The sequence below is a fragment of the Mastigoproctus giganteus genome, chromosome 7, assembly GCF_048544385.1.
Source record: "Mastigoproctus giganteus isolate SK-2022 chromosome 7, ASM4854438v1, whole genome shotgun sequence".
Lineage (NCBI taxonomy): Eukaryota > Metazoa > Arthropoda > Arachnida > Uropygi > Thelyphonidae > Mastigoproctus > Mastigoproctus giganteus.
Window position 1 is genome coordinate 226,820,760 of NC_143581.1, and position 15,092 is coordinate 226,835,851.

The 15,092-nt window shown below is 39.2% G+C and overlaps 1 protein-coding gene across 1 annotated transcript; it reads left to right on the forward strand.

The window, feature by feature from the left end:
• The first annotated feature begins 7,171 nt into the window (after nucleotides 1–7,171).
• On the forward strand, nucleotides 7,172–13,429 carry LOC150083739 (uncharacterized). The gene is made up of 2 exons (XM_090377455.1): nucleotides 7,172–7,267; nucleotides 12,208–13,429. Exons 1-2 carry the CDS (start codon nucleotides 7,213–7,215, stop codon nucleotides 12,762–12,764), a joined length of 612 nt encoding a protein of 203 aa, XP_090233581.1. The 5' UTR covers nucleotides 7,172–7,212; the 3' UTR covers nucleotides 12,765–13,429.
• The last annotated feature ends 1,663 nt before the right edge of the window (nucleotides 13,430–15,092 follow it).

The following is a 15,092-nucleotide window of genomic DNA, read 5'->3' on the forward strand; positions in this document are numbered from 1 at the left end:
GTCCTCACACGGGGTAGAAAATTCCTAGATTCCAATCCCGTCAATGACTAAGGAATATTTTTATGGGCTTTTTCACAATTTTGCCGAATTAGTAGACCTCAAGCGCGAATTGCATGGTTTTATCTGCAGGAAACTAGATTTTTCCATCCAGCACGCAGCAAACTGACGGAAAAGAAGAAGAATATGCGCAGTTGCAGATACAATAATGACTCGCATCATTCCCGTTACCAGTATTAATGGAAATAATGCAAGAAAGCAAACTTATAAAGCATCAGCCAAAAAAAAAAAAAAAAAAACCCTTTCCACATCATCTGTCTATGCCCTCCAATAATCTCTCTAGTTCTTCCTTGAATTTATTCAAACTACTCACTTCCACAACAACAGATGGATGTTCGTTCCAACAATTAACTGCCCTCTGGCTGAAAGCAAAACCCTGCACATCTATTCGGCAACCATCCTTCTTCAATTTGAATTTAAGCTCCCTCATACCTATAGTTAAGTAAGAGGAAGAATCCCATTAGCATTGAGCTTGCCCAAACCATTCAAAGCCTTAAACACCTCAATCAGATTACCTTCCAGGTGCTAGTCCCCAGGCTCTGCAATTTGCAGAACTTCAGCCTTTCTTGGTAGGAGCACCCTTCCGTTCCTTCACCAATCTCATTACCCTTCTCTGCATAAATTCTAGCATATCTGTACCCTCCTAGAAGGCCACCAGATCTGTATGCAATACAGATGATAACCTGGGTTGATTTGCCGCTCGAAACATACAGATGATTACTCTAATACAGCTAGAAGCCAAAAATACAGTTGGTAGGGTCGATTCCCGTGATTTTAATCAGCACTATTCAAAGCTTTCTTTCCATAATGAAATTCTGCTAATTATAAAATAAAAATATATATCATTTATTGCTCAGGGATTACAGCTGACTTGTGATTCGCTTTCTTGAAAAGCAATTAATAACTCTCCTACTCAAGAACTCATTAACTTGCTCCCATTTCTGAAAGAAAGGAAAGCCGAAAAAATTAATTCACAAATTCAAAACAGGGCAGTGACTACTCATCAGAAAGCAACAAGAATGGTGTAAGCATTTCCCAGACCAATGCATGTCGGAGTTGCAACAAAACAAAACCAGTGGAAGTACGGACAGAAAAGTCCCTACCAAATGAATCTTCTCACCGCATTTGAAGCCTCTGCTAAACGCACACCACTCACGCGAACAATAGCAAATTATAACCACGCTAATTTCAATTTCCCCACCCCTAAACCAAAATAGATCTGCAATCGAGTCATGAGAAAGCCAATGCCAATCCCAAGACAGTAAAACAGCAGGGCAGATGAACATAAAAAAGGTTAATGCACCGGACGACCCACTACTAAATTCGTCATGTAGAAGGAAGTGGGCATGAGCAGTTCATCCTTCCTGAAAAATAGGAAAAGAATACGACAGACAAGCATAACAGTTCACCCCTGGAAAACAAACCGAAGGCCCTAACCAAACAATGGACCGTTTATGCAATGGATCTGTTCAGGAATGCCAACTCTGACAATATCCTAATACATCATAACCTATTTGCTCTTGTCCTCATATCTTAAAAGATGTCAGATCGAAAGTATGCAAAAGATGGAACAGAAGGACGAACAGAAAGAAGAGTGGCCAACCTAGTCAATAGCTTTATTCCAACTGAATCGTCCAGCTAGACAGTAACCTAGAAATAATAGCAGTAAGAGTAGCAATACAGTTCAAAGTAACCATACTGTGACTACCACCAGAGTCCTTGACGCTGTCACAGACATTCTCTCAGGTATGTCAAGCTGTGCTTGCTACCTGGGATTCTAAAACGCTAATGGAACTGATATTCGAATGACACTCAAGTCAAGTGGACCTAATTTCGTCGAAGTCTGGTCAGCTGTGACAGCAAAATCCTCTGCATGTATCTTCACAATGGGACTGTTATTAACTCTGGGTATAACCCCCATGTGAAAGTTCTGAAATACGATACCCAGTGTACTGGAGGTGACCACGCAGGTGCAAACCAACGTAAGTAGGGGTCGAGGTGTAGTGCCCACACCACACGGAGGAATGCTGCCCCTCTGTGTTACCAAGCAATACTACATGGTAGATGACTATCGTCAACCGATGCAATACCATCACCTTGCTTATTGGAGGCTTGAAGTGGTGGAACCCATGTTCAGTCTCCAGAGAAACGCTCTGGCAACCTCACCCCCCCCCCAATTGTCTTCCATCGTGCAGTATGATTTACGTCTTTTGAGGTTATGATGGAAATCACGGCGAGATCAATACATTTCTTGGGTGTAGATCTAAACTATTTCGTGTTCGCAGGCCGGCTGCTAGATTGTCCACATGTGTTGTGTCTTATGTACTGCGGCACCTAAACGTTAGTTCAACTTCGCCATGGTACACTGTGATGAGTACAGAGCTCTGTGAAATGGCCAGATACAAGTATGGTGTTATGTCTGCAAAGTGTGTCTTGTTCTGTTGTATTTGGCCACTTAGCTACCAGGGAGCAGCGATCACCAGGATGGCTGCTCCTTAATACCCGTCTACGCCGCGAGGAGGTGGGCCACAACAATATGCGTACTGTCAAACAAAAGTGATAAGGTAAGAATCCCGCATCCACTGGAGGAAAAGTCAATTCCAGTGGATTCAATAGATCCTGTACCACTGGGAGCCCAAACCAGTGGTACCAGCAAATAAAAAAAGAAAAGAAATAAAATTTAAAAAAATAATAATAAAAATAAATAAATAAATAATAATAAAAAATAAATTTTAAAAAAATAATAATAAAATAAAATAAAAATAAATAAACAAAATAAAAAAATAAATACAAAAAATATTTATATAATAAATTTTAAAAGCGGTGATTGTAAGTAAAAAAAATCAAATTGTTAAAAAAAATAAAATAAATAATTAAATTAAAGTAATAAATAAAAAAAAGCCGCCAAGAATAACGAATTGAGCAGTCGTCGTGCAGCTTAGTGATGGGGTGGCAACCAGTAGTAGTCGAGTCGTTAGAGAAATCAGTAGTTAAAGTCTGGTTCCCCTTATTTCCTAATAAAATTTCAGGTAGACTCGGCCAGGGTGACACATGGCAGAACAGAAGACTCAGTGGAACTGATGCCAGGAAGAGAGGAAAAACATATACAGTCAATGATGGTAGATCAAATCATAATTCAGTTATAAGGTGGATATCCTGATAGTAGGGAAGCCAGTTAGCTGGTGCCGTCTGTTAAAAATTTCTTTTGCAAATTCTTGGAAGATTTCATTTCCTTATTTGTAATTAAATCGCGTTCATTTCCAGGAGCAAAGTGATGAGATGTAGTTGAGATCTGTTGCCGAAGGTCTTGGTAAATTGGGCAACAGTAAATTACGTGTTGCCAGTCCTCGATGCCACCGCATAAGCAAGAATCTGTAGTGGTCAGATTACACTATAAGAGCTTCGCATTCGATGATCCATGACCCGTTATTAAGTATGATGTGCAGAGACTGGGGAAGATCCATTTCTGTACAGTGTTGGAAGAGGTAAATGAGATGTCAGGTATAAACGACTTGGTTACAATACCTTTAGTAGACAAGGACCACCTGGAATTTTTTTCATTTATTAGCACACGACTGTATATACATTCTCAAGATACATATTAATCAATTTATGTACAAGATGTATATACATACTCTTATATATGCTGTGCCCCTTGTGTACATAGTGCCCCTAGAAGTCACCCTTCATACTAGGACACACACATACGCATGTGTGTGTCCCAGTATGAAGGGTGATTCCTAGACATAAGCCCATCTCCACCCATTGCTCATGTGTTAGCTCAGAACCTCTGCAAAACAGGCTTGAAAAAAGTGTTGTCAGGCCATTTCGCCACCAGGGACCAAACAACACCTGGATCACCCATTCTCTGTGTGTGCTATAATGCACAAATCCCGCACCCACCGGATGAAGTGCTATACTGGTAGGTGTCAGCAATTCAGTCCCCAAGGCTGCCCAGTCTCGGAGACCAACGAAAAAAAAAATTCCAACTAGGAACAATGTACACTTGTTGAAACGAAAGCAACATTATACAATTATTTACATGTAAATAGCAAATGCATACATACATACACTTAGAATGATATTTAATAAACAGTAACACAAAAAAAAACATTAACATTAACACTTAGATTAACATTATCTCCACAGGACCGAACATATTGGTAAAACTCTCTAGGAGGTTTCCGGATCAGCTACTGTATAATCTCGCTGCCTCTACTGCCAGATAGAACCGCCAACATACGACTTATTCTAAAGAATCCAGAAAACACCTGAACTTTCTGACTCATATAGGCCTGTTTCTCTTCTCTCCATCATAAGAAAAATATTTGAACATCTCCTGCATTACAAATTGGACCAATACTAGGCCTACATGCATTCTGACTTCCAATACTGGTTCTGTCCTGGACACTCCACTGATGATGCCTTCCAACATCTCACCGCCACCACAAAATACTTCCTAGTCATAGCCATTGATTTCGCTGGAGCGTTTGACAGGCTCTGGTGGCCAAGCATCCTTCTTAAATGGTAATCTCCAGGTAATTCTCCAGCGGGACAAAGAAAACTTAGTTGATTTCAACCCTTCTAAAACTCAGTCCTGTCTTATATCTCACGAAAAGGATTCTTCTGCTCCTGTGCTTATCTTCGTTGACACTGAGTTTTAGGAAAGGTCATATACCTCTATTGGGGATTACCCTGACTTCTAATCTCTCTCTCTCTCTCTCTCTCTCTCTCTCTCTCTCTCTCTCTCTCTCTCTCTCTCTCTTGGCATTAACGCATTACAAATATTGCTTTCTCTTCATCTAAAAAATTAGTTTTTCTCTTTCGCTTTCGGCGTTACTTTTCTTCCAAACAGCTGTTCATTCTGTATAAATCACAAATCCGCCCTGCCATGGAATATTGTTCCCACATCTGGGGTGGTGCCCCCAAAACCTTTCTCAGGCTTCTAGACTCCATTCAGAAGAGGGCAGTTAGGTTAATTAATGACTGATCTCTAACAGTGTGTCTCCACTTTGTCTCATAGACCTTCTGTTTCTACTGCATGCCTCTTCTACACATACTGCCATTGGCATTGTTCTTCTGAATTGGCTTCTGTAATTCCCGATCTCTCTTCCAAAGCAGCCCAAACGCGTTCCAAAACCAGTCAACATCCTTTTACTGCCAAACTTGAAGCTCACAGAGCCAGCTTTCTTCTTCCTCATTTATTCCTACAACCTCCGTTGTCTAGAAAAACCTCCCTACATCAGTCAATCCTGAAAATACAATCTACAGAAATTCAAGTCTAATATCGACAAGAATCTTTTTTCATCTTCCCTATCTTCAGCCCATGCAAGGTATTAAGTACTATATGTTATAATACCTCTTGTGCTTGGGGTATCATAAAAAAAAAGGACTCGATGATTCCTACGAAGGACTAGACCGACTAATCTGTCAACTTCTGCCACTCTTCTAATAATGGAAACCTGGATGGGCATAACCCATTGGAGAAACACAGATGCTGACAGACGAAGGAATATTACAGAATGAATAATAGACCAATACCGTACATTCTTTCTCTGATCTAATGTATGTTTTGCAAACCGCGATTACCCTTCTCGCAAAACAACACCAGCAGATCTCACGAGTACGTACATTCTCACCTCTACCAACATTTGTACAGAAGGTAACTGTACAACAGCAATCCCTGGAAAATACACAGGTTTCTCTGTAGAATAGCAGCACCACCCTATAACTACTGTACTCGAATTTCGGGCGAGCTGCCAGTAGATGGCAAGAGGGCATAAATGTCTAAGACCAAATTCCCAACAGTACATACAATTTGTACAGATCTTGTAAATGTGTCACTGACACACTAATTTTTGACTTTGTTAAGCAGCATAAACTACAAGACGCATATTAAATTAATATATTAACATTACTATAAAAATAATATAAGAAAATTATTATTATTAATAATAATAATCATTAAGAATTACACTATTAATAATATTTGCATTAATAATAAATTTACTTCTCTAAGAAACTTGTTTCATTATTATGTTTTTGTTTTTGTAATTAAAAATTATATTTTGATGACGGTGACTTAATTGTGTTCCTTTGTACTGTACATACGGCTCCTCTGGCAGAAATTAGCTTCGTCTTTTGGCTGGGACTGCTCCCTCTTGATTTAGTAGAAATTTCGCCAATAATAATAATATTTAAAATAACATTTTAATAATATTTATAATTAAAAGTTATTAAACGTCAAGTGATATTCTAGAATATTAAAAAAAGTAGTTATTTTATCATATTTGCGCTTTCGATAATCGACGTTGCTTTTATAATAATTAAAATATCAAAATAAAAAAATGACAACGTTTATTCATTTCTAATAATTACAAGGGTGACTAAAAATTGCTCTAACGGTATGTTTATGCGATATATAAACACGTGAGCACGAAATTAATATAAACATTTCATACTTTTAGCTGACTTCATCGAATAGCAGGAAATTTTAGCATTTTATCTGCTGTTCGGCAGGTTGCAGATAACATTGGGTTACTTCCTGCAGAATGTTATCTGGTAGTACCCTCTTGCTCCTAGGAATACATTTTATAAGGCGTTTTTCTTCAAAAGTGAAGACAGAAAAAATTCATCAGTACAAAGAAACGGAGTATCCAAGTTCTGTGTGGTAAGTAGAAATCCATCGAAATCATTTATTAAATAACGATCTATTGTATCAACCAAGGTAGACCTACTTGTTTAATAGTTTTATCGTTCCCATAGCATAAGGTCCAAATTCGTAGAATAATTATTTATGTAAGGTTTGACAATTAAGATCCAGGATTGGGTAAATTTAAAGAACATATTTTAGTTTAATCGCAGACTTTTTTCCATCACTTAACACAATGACAACAACTTGAAAACAGAGCTCTTATACAACTGCATGGGAATGACCTACGACATGCCAATAATCTTGTGTATGGAAGCAATCACGATGGTTAGCTTCCACCGCACATGGCGTCATGGTCCTACATGCTTTTGGACATGCGTGCAATGGACTCATCCATCGAACTTAATTGTCAAAACTTGTATATTATTATATATATTTAAATATAAACATTTTTTCCAGGCTTCCGATTCTGTTTTTCTTATTGATCGACCACTTCAATCAACATGAACTTCATTTTCGGATTAATTTTCATCATTTCTAATGCTCTTCTGATTACAGGTAAGCAATGTCCAAATTTATGAATAAATAAATGAAGAAAAAAATATATAGACAGTTAAATATATTTATGAATGTTTAGTAAGCATAATTGACATTTCGTATTTTTGAAATTTGTTTCTTCTGAGGTGTATTGTGTTCATACCTGAGTGCTTGCGCAACTTTTACTTCCCAATTATTCATATTTTCGTCATCTCCAAAAACCTTGGCGGGAAGTTTATTCCGATAATTTTCAGCACACTGCCCAATGCAAAATTTCGTGAGATCCAATCTTCCTTTGCTTCTTACGAACACAAGTTTGTTCCGCCAGTTTCTTATTACCGCCACCTGGTACTTCAGTTCATCAGAAAAGTATAAACTTGAGAGTCCGAGCACAGATAATGGCGAAGTCCACTTACTGTTCTGTTCTATTCTGAAGAACATCCATTTCTGACTACGGTAGGCTCAGGAACTCCAAAACACTGGACTGTGGAGGAGTGAAATACGTTGCATGGTCTGATGATTCCCTTACAGTTTTTTTACGTTGATAGGAGGATCACAATATGCAGAAAACAGCAGCAACAGTTCACAGGCCCACCCTGGAACTAGTAGTGGCGGTGTAATGGTATTGGAGATTTTTTAAGTACTCATCGAGTCTCTTTCATAGCAGAAGAGCAAAGTTTAGATGCCATACGTTATGTGGAAATTCTTTAAGGCTAGGCACCGGACTTCATGGCTGCTCCCATTCCATCTGCAAATGAGTTCGTCTAGTAGAAGAGTTCCCAACCTTTTTTGGCTTGTGGACCCCCTGAGTCCTAACTTTACGTATGTGGACCCCCATATACGCATATGTAATATTCCTAAATGAAATATTTATTTGTAGGTTAGTAAAAGCTAATAATTAAACAATTCCAATATAATATAAAAAATGTAAATTACAAATTTTGAAAATTTTAATTGATAATACTGAAACATTTTTACTTGTAATGACAGAATTAGTAAAAAAAAAAATTTAAAAATACTATTTCAAACATCATCATCATGATGAACTTGGTCCGGCTTAGGTCTTTTAAGACCTGTTCCGTTGTAGCTCTTGGAGGTGATCTTGATCTCGCCATCGTTGTCTTGGTCGACCAACATCTCTCTTGTCTGTAGGTTTGTAGTTAAAAGCTAATTTTGGGATCCGGTCTGGGTTCATTCTTTCTATGTGGCTGATCCATTTTTCCTGATACCGTTTTATGTCATTTACTATGTTATCTACTTTTAATTTCTCGCGGATATCTATATTTCTTTGGTGGTCTAGTCTTGTAAAGCCTAATAATGGTCTTAAAAATTTCATTTGTGCTGCTTCTAGTTTGTGTGCATCTTTCTTATTTATGACCCAAGTCTCACAGCTGCAGAAGAGGGCTGGTTTTGAAGTGATGTTGTGCAGTCATAATTTTGTTTCGGTTGTCATTTGTTTTCCGAACAACATATATAAATTATGTTGTTCAACATAATTTATATATGTTGAACTAATATATACGAACAACATATATAAATTTATTCCTAAGGCTATTAAATAGGATCCAATTAAATAGGCCCTACTAATGAGATCCTTGTGGCTGATAGCATTTTAATATCTGGCTTCAATTTTGTGAGAGTCAGACGAAGATCACCTCTTTTTACTATATCAAGTCGATTACAATTTTTTGTTAACAACTGTGTTACACGACTAAAGCCAGATTCCACAAGATAAGATGATGGGAAAACAATGACATACGTTTTAGCTTTCTCCCATAAAAGCGGATATTTACATGCAATGTCACTATTCTTCCATACATCATGCTTTCCTTGTTTGAATAGACTTCGGACTGTCTCATCAGACCGCAATTCAACAAGTTCCTCTTGTAAATCAATTTCAACAACAGCAACATTTACCTCAAATGGAATCAGCACCCAATCTGGGTTGTTCAGTTCTAGTAGGTCCTTGAACCGAACTTGCGTGTCTTCATAATTTTTTTTTTAAATGATCAACATACACAATCATCATCTTTTAAATCACTGCTAACTGAAGGAAGGTTTGGAAACTGGTCAAACGCACGGCGTGAGATATTAAGACTGTACAATTTGAGTTTTCCTAGGAATGCATTAATGGCTTCTTTGCTAGATATTAAATCACAATTATGTCCTTGCTGCAGCTTATTAAGAGAATTCAGTTTTTCAAACACATCTGAGAGGTAAAATATGTCTGTTTTCATGGCAACCAACTGTTTTCCAATCTCCTTTTCGTTTAGAAATGATACAATACTGTTCCAAAAACGACGAAGACGCCTTTAGATAACCATCGCACCTCTGTATGCAGTACAAGACGGTCAAATCCTTCTTAGTTTTCATCACAAAATTTGCGAAAGAGACGATCTTGCAGAGCATTAGCCTTAATGAGGTTGACAGCTTTTATTACAAAGGATGACGAAGCTTACTTGTCTTCACGCTATCATTAGACAGCACAGTCATACATATAAGACACATTGGTTTTGTGATATTCTTTGGTGATTCAATAAAACCATACGACAGATATTGTCAAATATTGTCTCGTTTTCTTCTTTGCATGAGCCATGGGTGAACTGAAAACAATAATAATATTAGCATAACGGTGAAATTAAAAAAGAAACAGTTTTATATCAAATAATTGATTGAATACAAAAGGGATGCTCATTAGATAACTTCCTTTCCTCTCATCGCCAGAGGCGACCAAACCAAACCAAATTATTTATTTAAGGTCACCCGTAATTGATTACATCTACCCACGCGTTTTGTGTCTGTAAATTTGTTCTCTGGTCGATTTTGCTGGGCGTAAAACCAGTTTCGGGGGGGGGGGGAATATACGCCTGAGACCGACTAACTCAGCCACGAAGTGAAAAAGCCCATTAAAGTTCCTCGCCTCATCGAGGATTCGAACCGGGCCTTTTCCACCCGGTGTGGGGAGGACTGTGACGGCACCACTGTGCTACCGCGCAGACTACCACCAGAGGCAACCTTCGGTGTCTCCCCTGATGACTTCCCTTTTGTTTGTTCCACTGTTTATATCCCCACAGTTTGCCATTCTTCTGTTTATCTTCGCGGCTGGAATTCGCGCTAGCCTATAAAATTAATATATTTCTTAATAAAAATAAACGTACGTTACTGGCTGGTGTTAGAAGAATCTTTACAAATGCATCATTTTTATCGTTAAGATGACCTCGAAATCTTCTGCATCGAGCCGGCTTAATCCTTTCAGAGATCAGAAGAGTTTACATTTAGTAAATTTAGCGAGAACTTAGCGTTCATCTTGAATCACCATCAACTTTAGCGCTGGTACTATTTCACGTGACACTTGGCCGCGTCAGTTTTTATGTCCCATTTTGGTATTAATAACAAATGCATATACACTTAGTGATCACTGAATTATGACCACCCCATTCGTACTATGTACTATGCTGCATAGCTCGTAGTATAAATAGCAGAACAGCTTCCTAGAGAAGCAGTGCAACCAGATGCAAATTGCCACTGCTTCCTAGAGAACCAGTGGTAATTTGCATCTGGTCGTGCAAGTCAAAGTGATAAAGTAGCACTTATGGAACGTAGTAAAGATATCACGGAGTTTCAAAAGATTGCGGGAGTTCAGGCGCTTCCATACCGGAAACTGCATGCCTTGTCGGTTGCTCACGTCCCATTGTGGTTAAGGCGTATAAAGAATGGTGTCAAACGAGTCAAACCATGTCCCGCCGACAAAACTGTGAAGGATTACGCAAGGTTGGTAAGCGAAGCTGCAGCGCGTTGTACGGTCTGAACGGCAGCCACTATGTAACAGTTGACATCGAAATGCAATATGGGGAATTCAAGAAGAATATCCCAAAATGACAATGGGCCGCACACTCAGACGTATGGGGTTCCACAGCAGACAACCCGAGACGCCCTCTCCTTACCGCTGATCATTGTCGACGGCAAATGCTGGTGTCAACAACACGCTGGTTGGACACTGGAGGACTGGAGAAGAGTTTGTGGTCGACTGAGCCCAAATACATGGTGCAACACGCCAGAAACGCGTCAGCAACAAGTCTGCACACCAGCATCACGTCTGTATCGCGCAAGGTAACCCCCTATCCAGGCAGTAGCGGTTTTTGTTTAATATGGGGCATGTTTTGCTGGCAAGAACTAGGACCCCTGGTGCCAGTGGGCGAACGTTTCCCTGGTGAGGTCTACTGGCAACTCTTAGGAGACCATGTGCACCCTGCATGTTGCATTTTTTTCCAGACAGAAACGGGACCTTCCAAGATGATAATGCGTCGTGTGATCGGGCCACGTCGTGTGATATGCACGAGTGGTTCGTAGAACAAAGTAAAAATATCACCTATCTTTCCTAGCTTCCAAATTCGTCTGACCTCAATCCAACTGAACACCTGTGGGATGTTTTGGAACGGGAAGTGAGGTGTATCATACACAACCGCAATATATTCCGATACTGTGGAAAGCCTTAAAAGGCAGCATGGCTGCAAATCCCAACGGGCGTCTTCAGACATCTGGTGGAGTCAATGCCTACACCAGTGGTTCCCAACCGGTGTGCCGCGAGATTAGGAAAAATTCCGTTGAGTTCAATGGCAATCACTATTTCGGTGTGCCATTAATATTCGTCTTTTAACTTAAAGTGTGACTGGAGTGACAAAAGATTGGGAAACACTGGCCCAGATGAATAGCGGCAGTTATCCGTGCGAACGGTAGCTCAACGGTATTTGGTAGGTAGTCACAATTCAATGATCACAGAGATCACTGCATGTGAACAAATGTATAAATATCGTTATGCATCTGCTTCTTTATACTTCTGTTCTGTTTCATATTATGCATTGAGGTTAAATGTATCACAATGATGGAATTCTGTTGTAATATCGATTAATATTTGATTTATTTATTAAAGTGATTGCTCTTTTATTCTTTTTTTTATTTAGGTGACACCGGAAATGGAGTGTGTGGTACCCAGCAAACTGCCGAAGCTTACGTGGACGGACTCATCAAGAGTACTGTTCCTGGCATACCAGATCCACTTCCTCTTCCGGATGACAATAATGTAATACGACTCTATGAGGGTAAATTGCACGGTATACCTTCATTGGCTCGATGTGGCCATGCCACAGTGACCTGTTCTCAAAATGTAGTCAATGTAAGTGCTACACTCACTGTCAGTCACATCTGGATAGAATTTCGTTGGGAGATATCTCTCCTCGTTAAGTTCCAGGGAAATGTCAACATTTCTGCTCATCACGTCGATTTCCACGTTGAGGTAATTCGCGACCCCCAAACTGTGGCTCCGGCATCTCTGATGAAATTAAATGTCACACACGTATCAGATCTTCAAGTGAAAATTAGTGGTGTTGGTCCATTGTCTCCGTTATTCACGAAATTACAAACAATTTGGGCTCGCATTTTCCAAAAAAACCTTGTAAAAGAAGTGGAAGTTCCACTTATGGAATCGGTCAATAAAGTTATGAAAGGTTGGTCGGGATGACAAACAATAATTTCTCATCGTATTAAGCAATCTGTGCTTCATTGGAACCAAAAGTATGTGACCACCTTGGCTTCAGCCACCCTCTGTAAACGAAGAGAAGAATTCTTCACTGATTGATCACAACATTCTCAATTTATTTGATGGCCGATTCAAATTCCGTTTTGCACTTGAATTCTGTGTATTATTTCATACAGCCACAGTCCTTCAGCAAGCCCAAAAGAGAGTAACGACAGAGGTCAAAGCCTGAAAAGTAGGATCAGGCTTTAAGAATATTATAAGAAGTGCGTTGTTCATTTTTACATCTCTACTAGGTCATCTGGCAAAGTTGCAATCCTCGGCATTTGGTGTGAGTAATGGAAACAGATAACTCGATGTCCATTCTCGAATCGTGCTACTAACAGGGCATCCCTTGCTCTACCTACACCGCCTGCCCTCATAACAATCAGCGAACTCTTGCTGGTCTAGCAGCGAAAGGTAAAAGGTTTTTTGAAACGAATATCCAAAGTGTAGCAAAGTACCAGAACGAGATTCATCTTTTCGTCGAGTGGAAAACTCATTCAATGATCTTATTCAGCGAAAGAAACTGAAAAGGTCGCGCTTCTTTCGGTTTGAAATTCAGCATTCGGACACGAACTGATTTAAAACTATCCATTTTCAGGAAGAAAGATTCCCAAAAAATTTCCTTGGTGATCACCTGCCATCCTTACATATAACTTTGTTTGGAGATATATCTTGTGTATTACATGGAAACTGGTTAATAAAAGCACTTCCTTTTGCAGCGATGTCTTCTACATCTGACAAAAAGATGTCCTTGAATTTTATCAGTTACTACACACGTTCTTAATTTTTACACGTTATAGCGCACTTAGTGGACAATTAATTAGGAATTCCATCCCACCATCGATTTATCTTATACGTCTTAGTACATGTGTGTTTATCGTGAGGTTCAACCACCTAAAGAGCTGTGAGCGGATTCGAACTCAGACCGCTATACTGTCACGGAGGGTGGTGTTTCTTGTTCAGACTTGTTTATGTCATGTCGCTTCCTATTTTATCGCCGCAGATGTGCTATCAGCAATTGCAAAGTGTCTGCTGTTGACATTTTTACACAAGAGAGGGAGGTCAGAGTCATAATCCACATTTTGGAATGGATGTCGGCTTTAACGCACTCTGCTCAAACAAGCTGCATAAATATCCTCTTGAAAATACCCAAAATTGTATTAATTAAAGACCATCGATTGAAGTGACGGGGATGGTGTCTCTCTTTTTTTTTAAATCAGTTTAAAAAAATCCGTCTGAGATAAATCTGGTGTATAAGATGGACAGCCCATCGATTTAATGCTCTTTTTCGACCGTAGCCTACATTGAGGTGGAATCCATTATGGCATATTACTGGAGCTCGGTGTATGAGAAAAGGTGTTAGAGGTCAATTGGGAGAAAGACAGCTGGGATTGCACTGAAAGTCAGTGTATGATAATGAGAGACCAAAATGCAATGCAATGCTGTAAAGAGAAAATTTAGTGAAAGTGGCGCGATTAATTTGAATGTTTTGTAAAGCAGAGAATCTCTTTCTCATTACGATTTGCGTTCTACTTTTTAAATTTACAGTTAAATGTTGTCGTAGGGGTCTTCAGGAGCATCAGCGGCTCAAGTCACATTGCTCCTTATATACTGTCTGTAAATTGCTTCTGTTCTGAGGTCGATTTTCTGTTTTCTGGACGAAAAATCCGAGTTTCCAGGAGACAAAAACCACGCTACTCTCGTCTGAGACCGACTAACTCAGCCACGTTGTGAAAAAGGCCCATAAAAACTCTTCACGTCATCAACGAGACTCGAACTCGGGTCTTTTCCACCCGAGGAGGACGGCGAATCTACCAACTGCGCTACCCACGATGGCACGGTTAAATGGAATGCGGTTAAAATTCCTTCTTTCCTACCTCAACTCAGTTATGGAAATCACTCGATTATGCCCATTACTAGTAACAGCGTTCATGGATGAGTTGAGGTAGGAAAGATGGAATTTTAGCCGCATTCCATTTAACCGCGTAATCGAGAGATTCAATAATCTAAATGATTATCAGTTATTAATCGTTGATTATACCATTCGAAGAATTTAATCGAATTATATCATTCGAATGACATCAGCATATTCGAAATAATGAAATGATCATGATCGATGAGTTTCCATAATACAATGAATTTTTCGAATGCTATGAGCGTAATTGGAATAATGAAAGATTTTCCGCGATCCAAATAATCGATTATGGCCTCTCGATTTTGAAAGTCATTAACAAGTACGATGGATGTTTTGAAGCTAGAGAAGGAAGG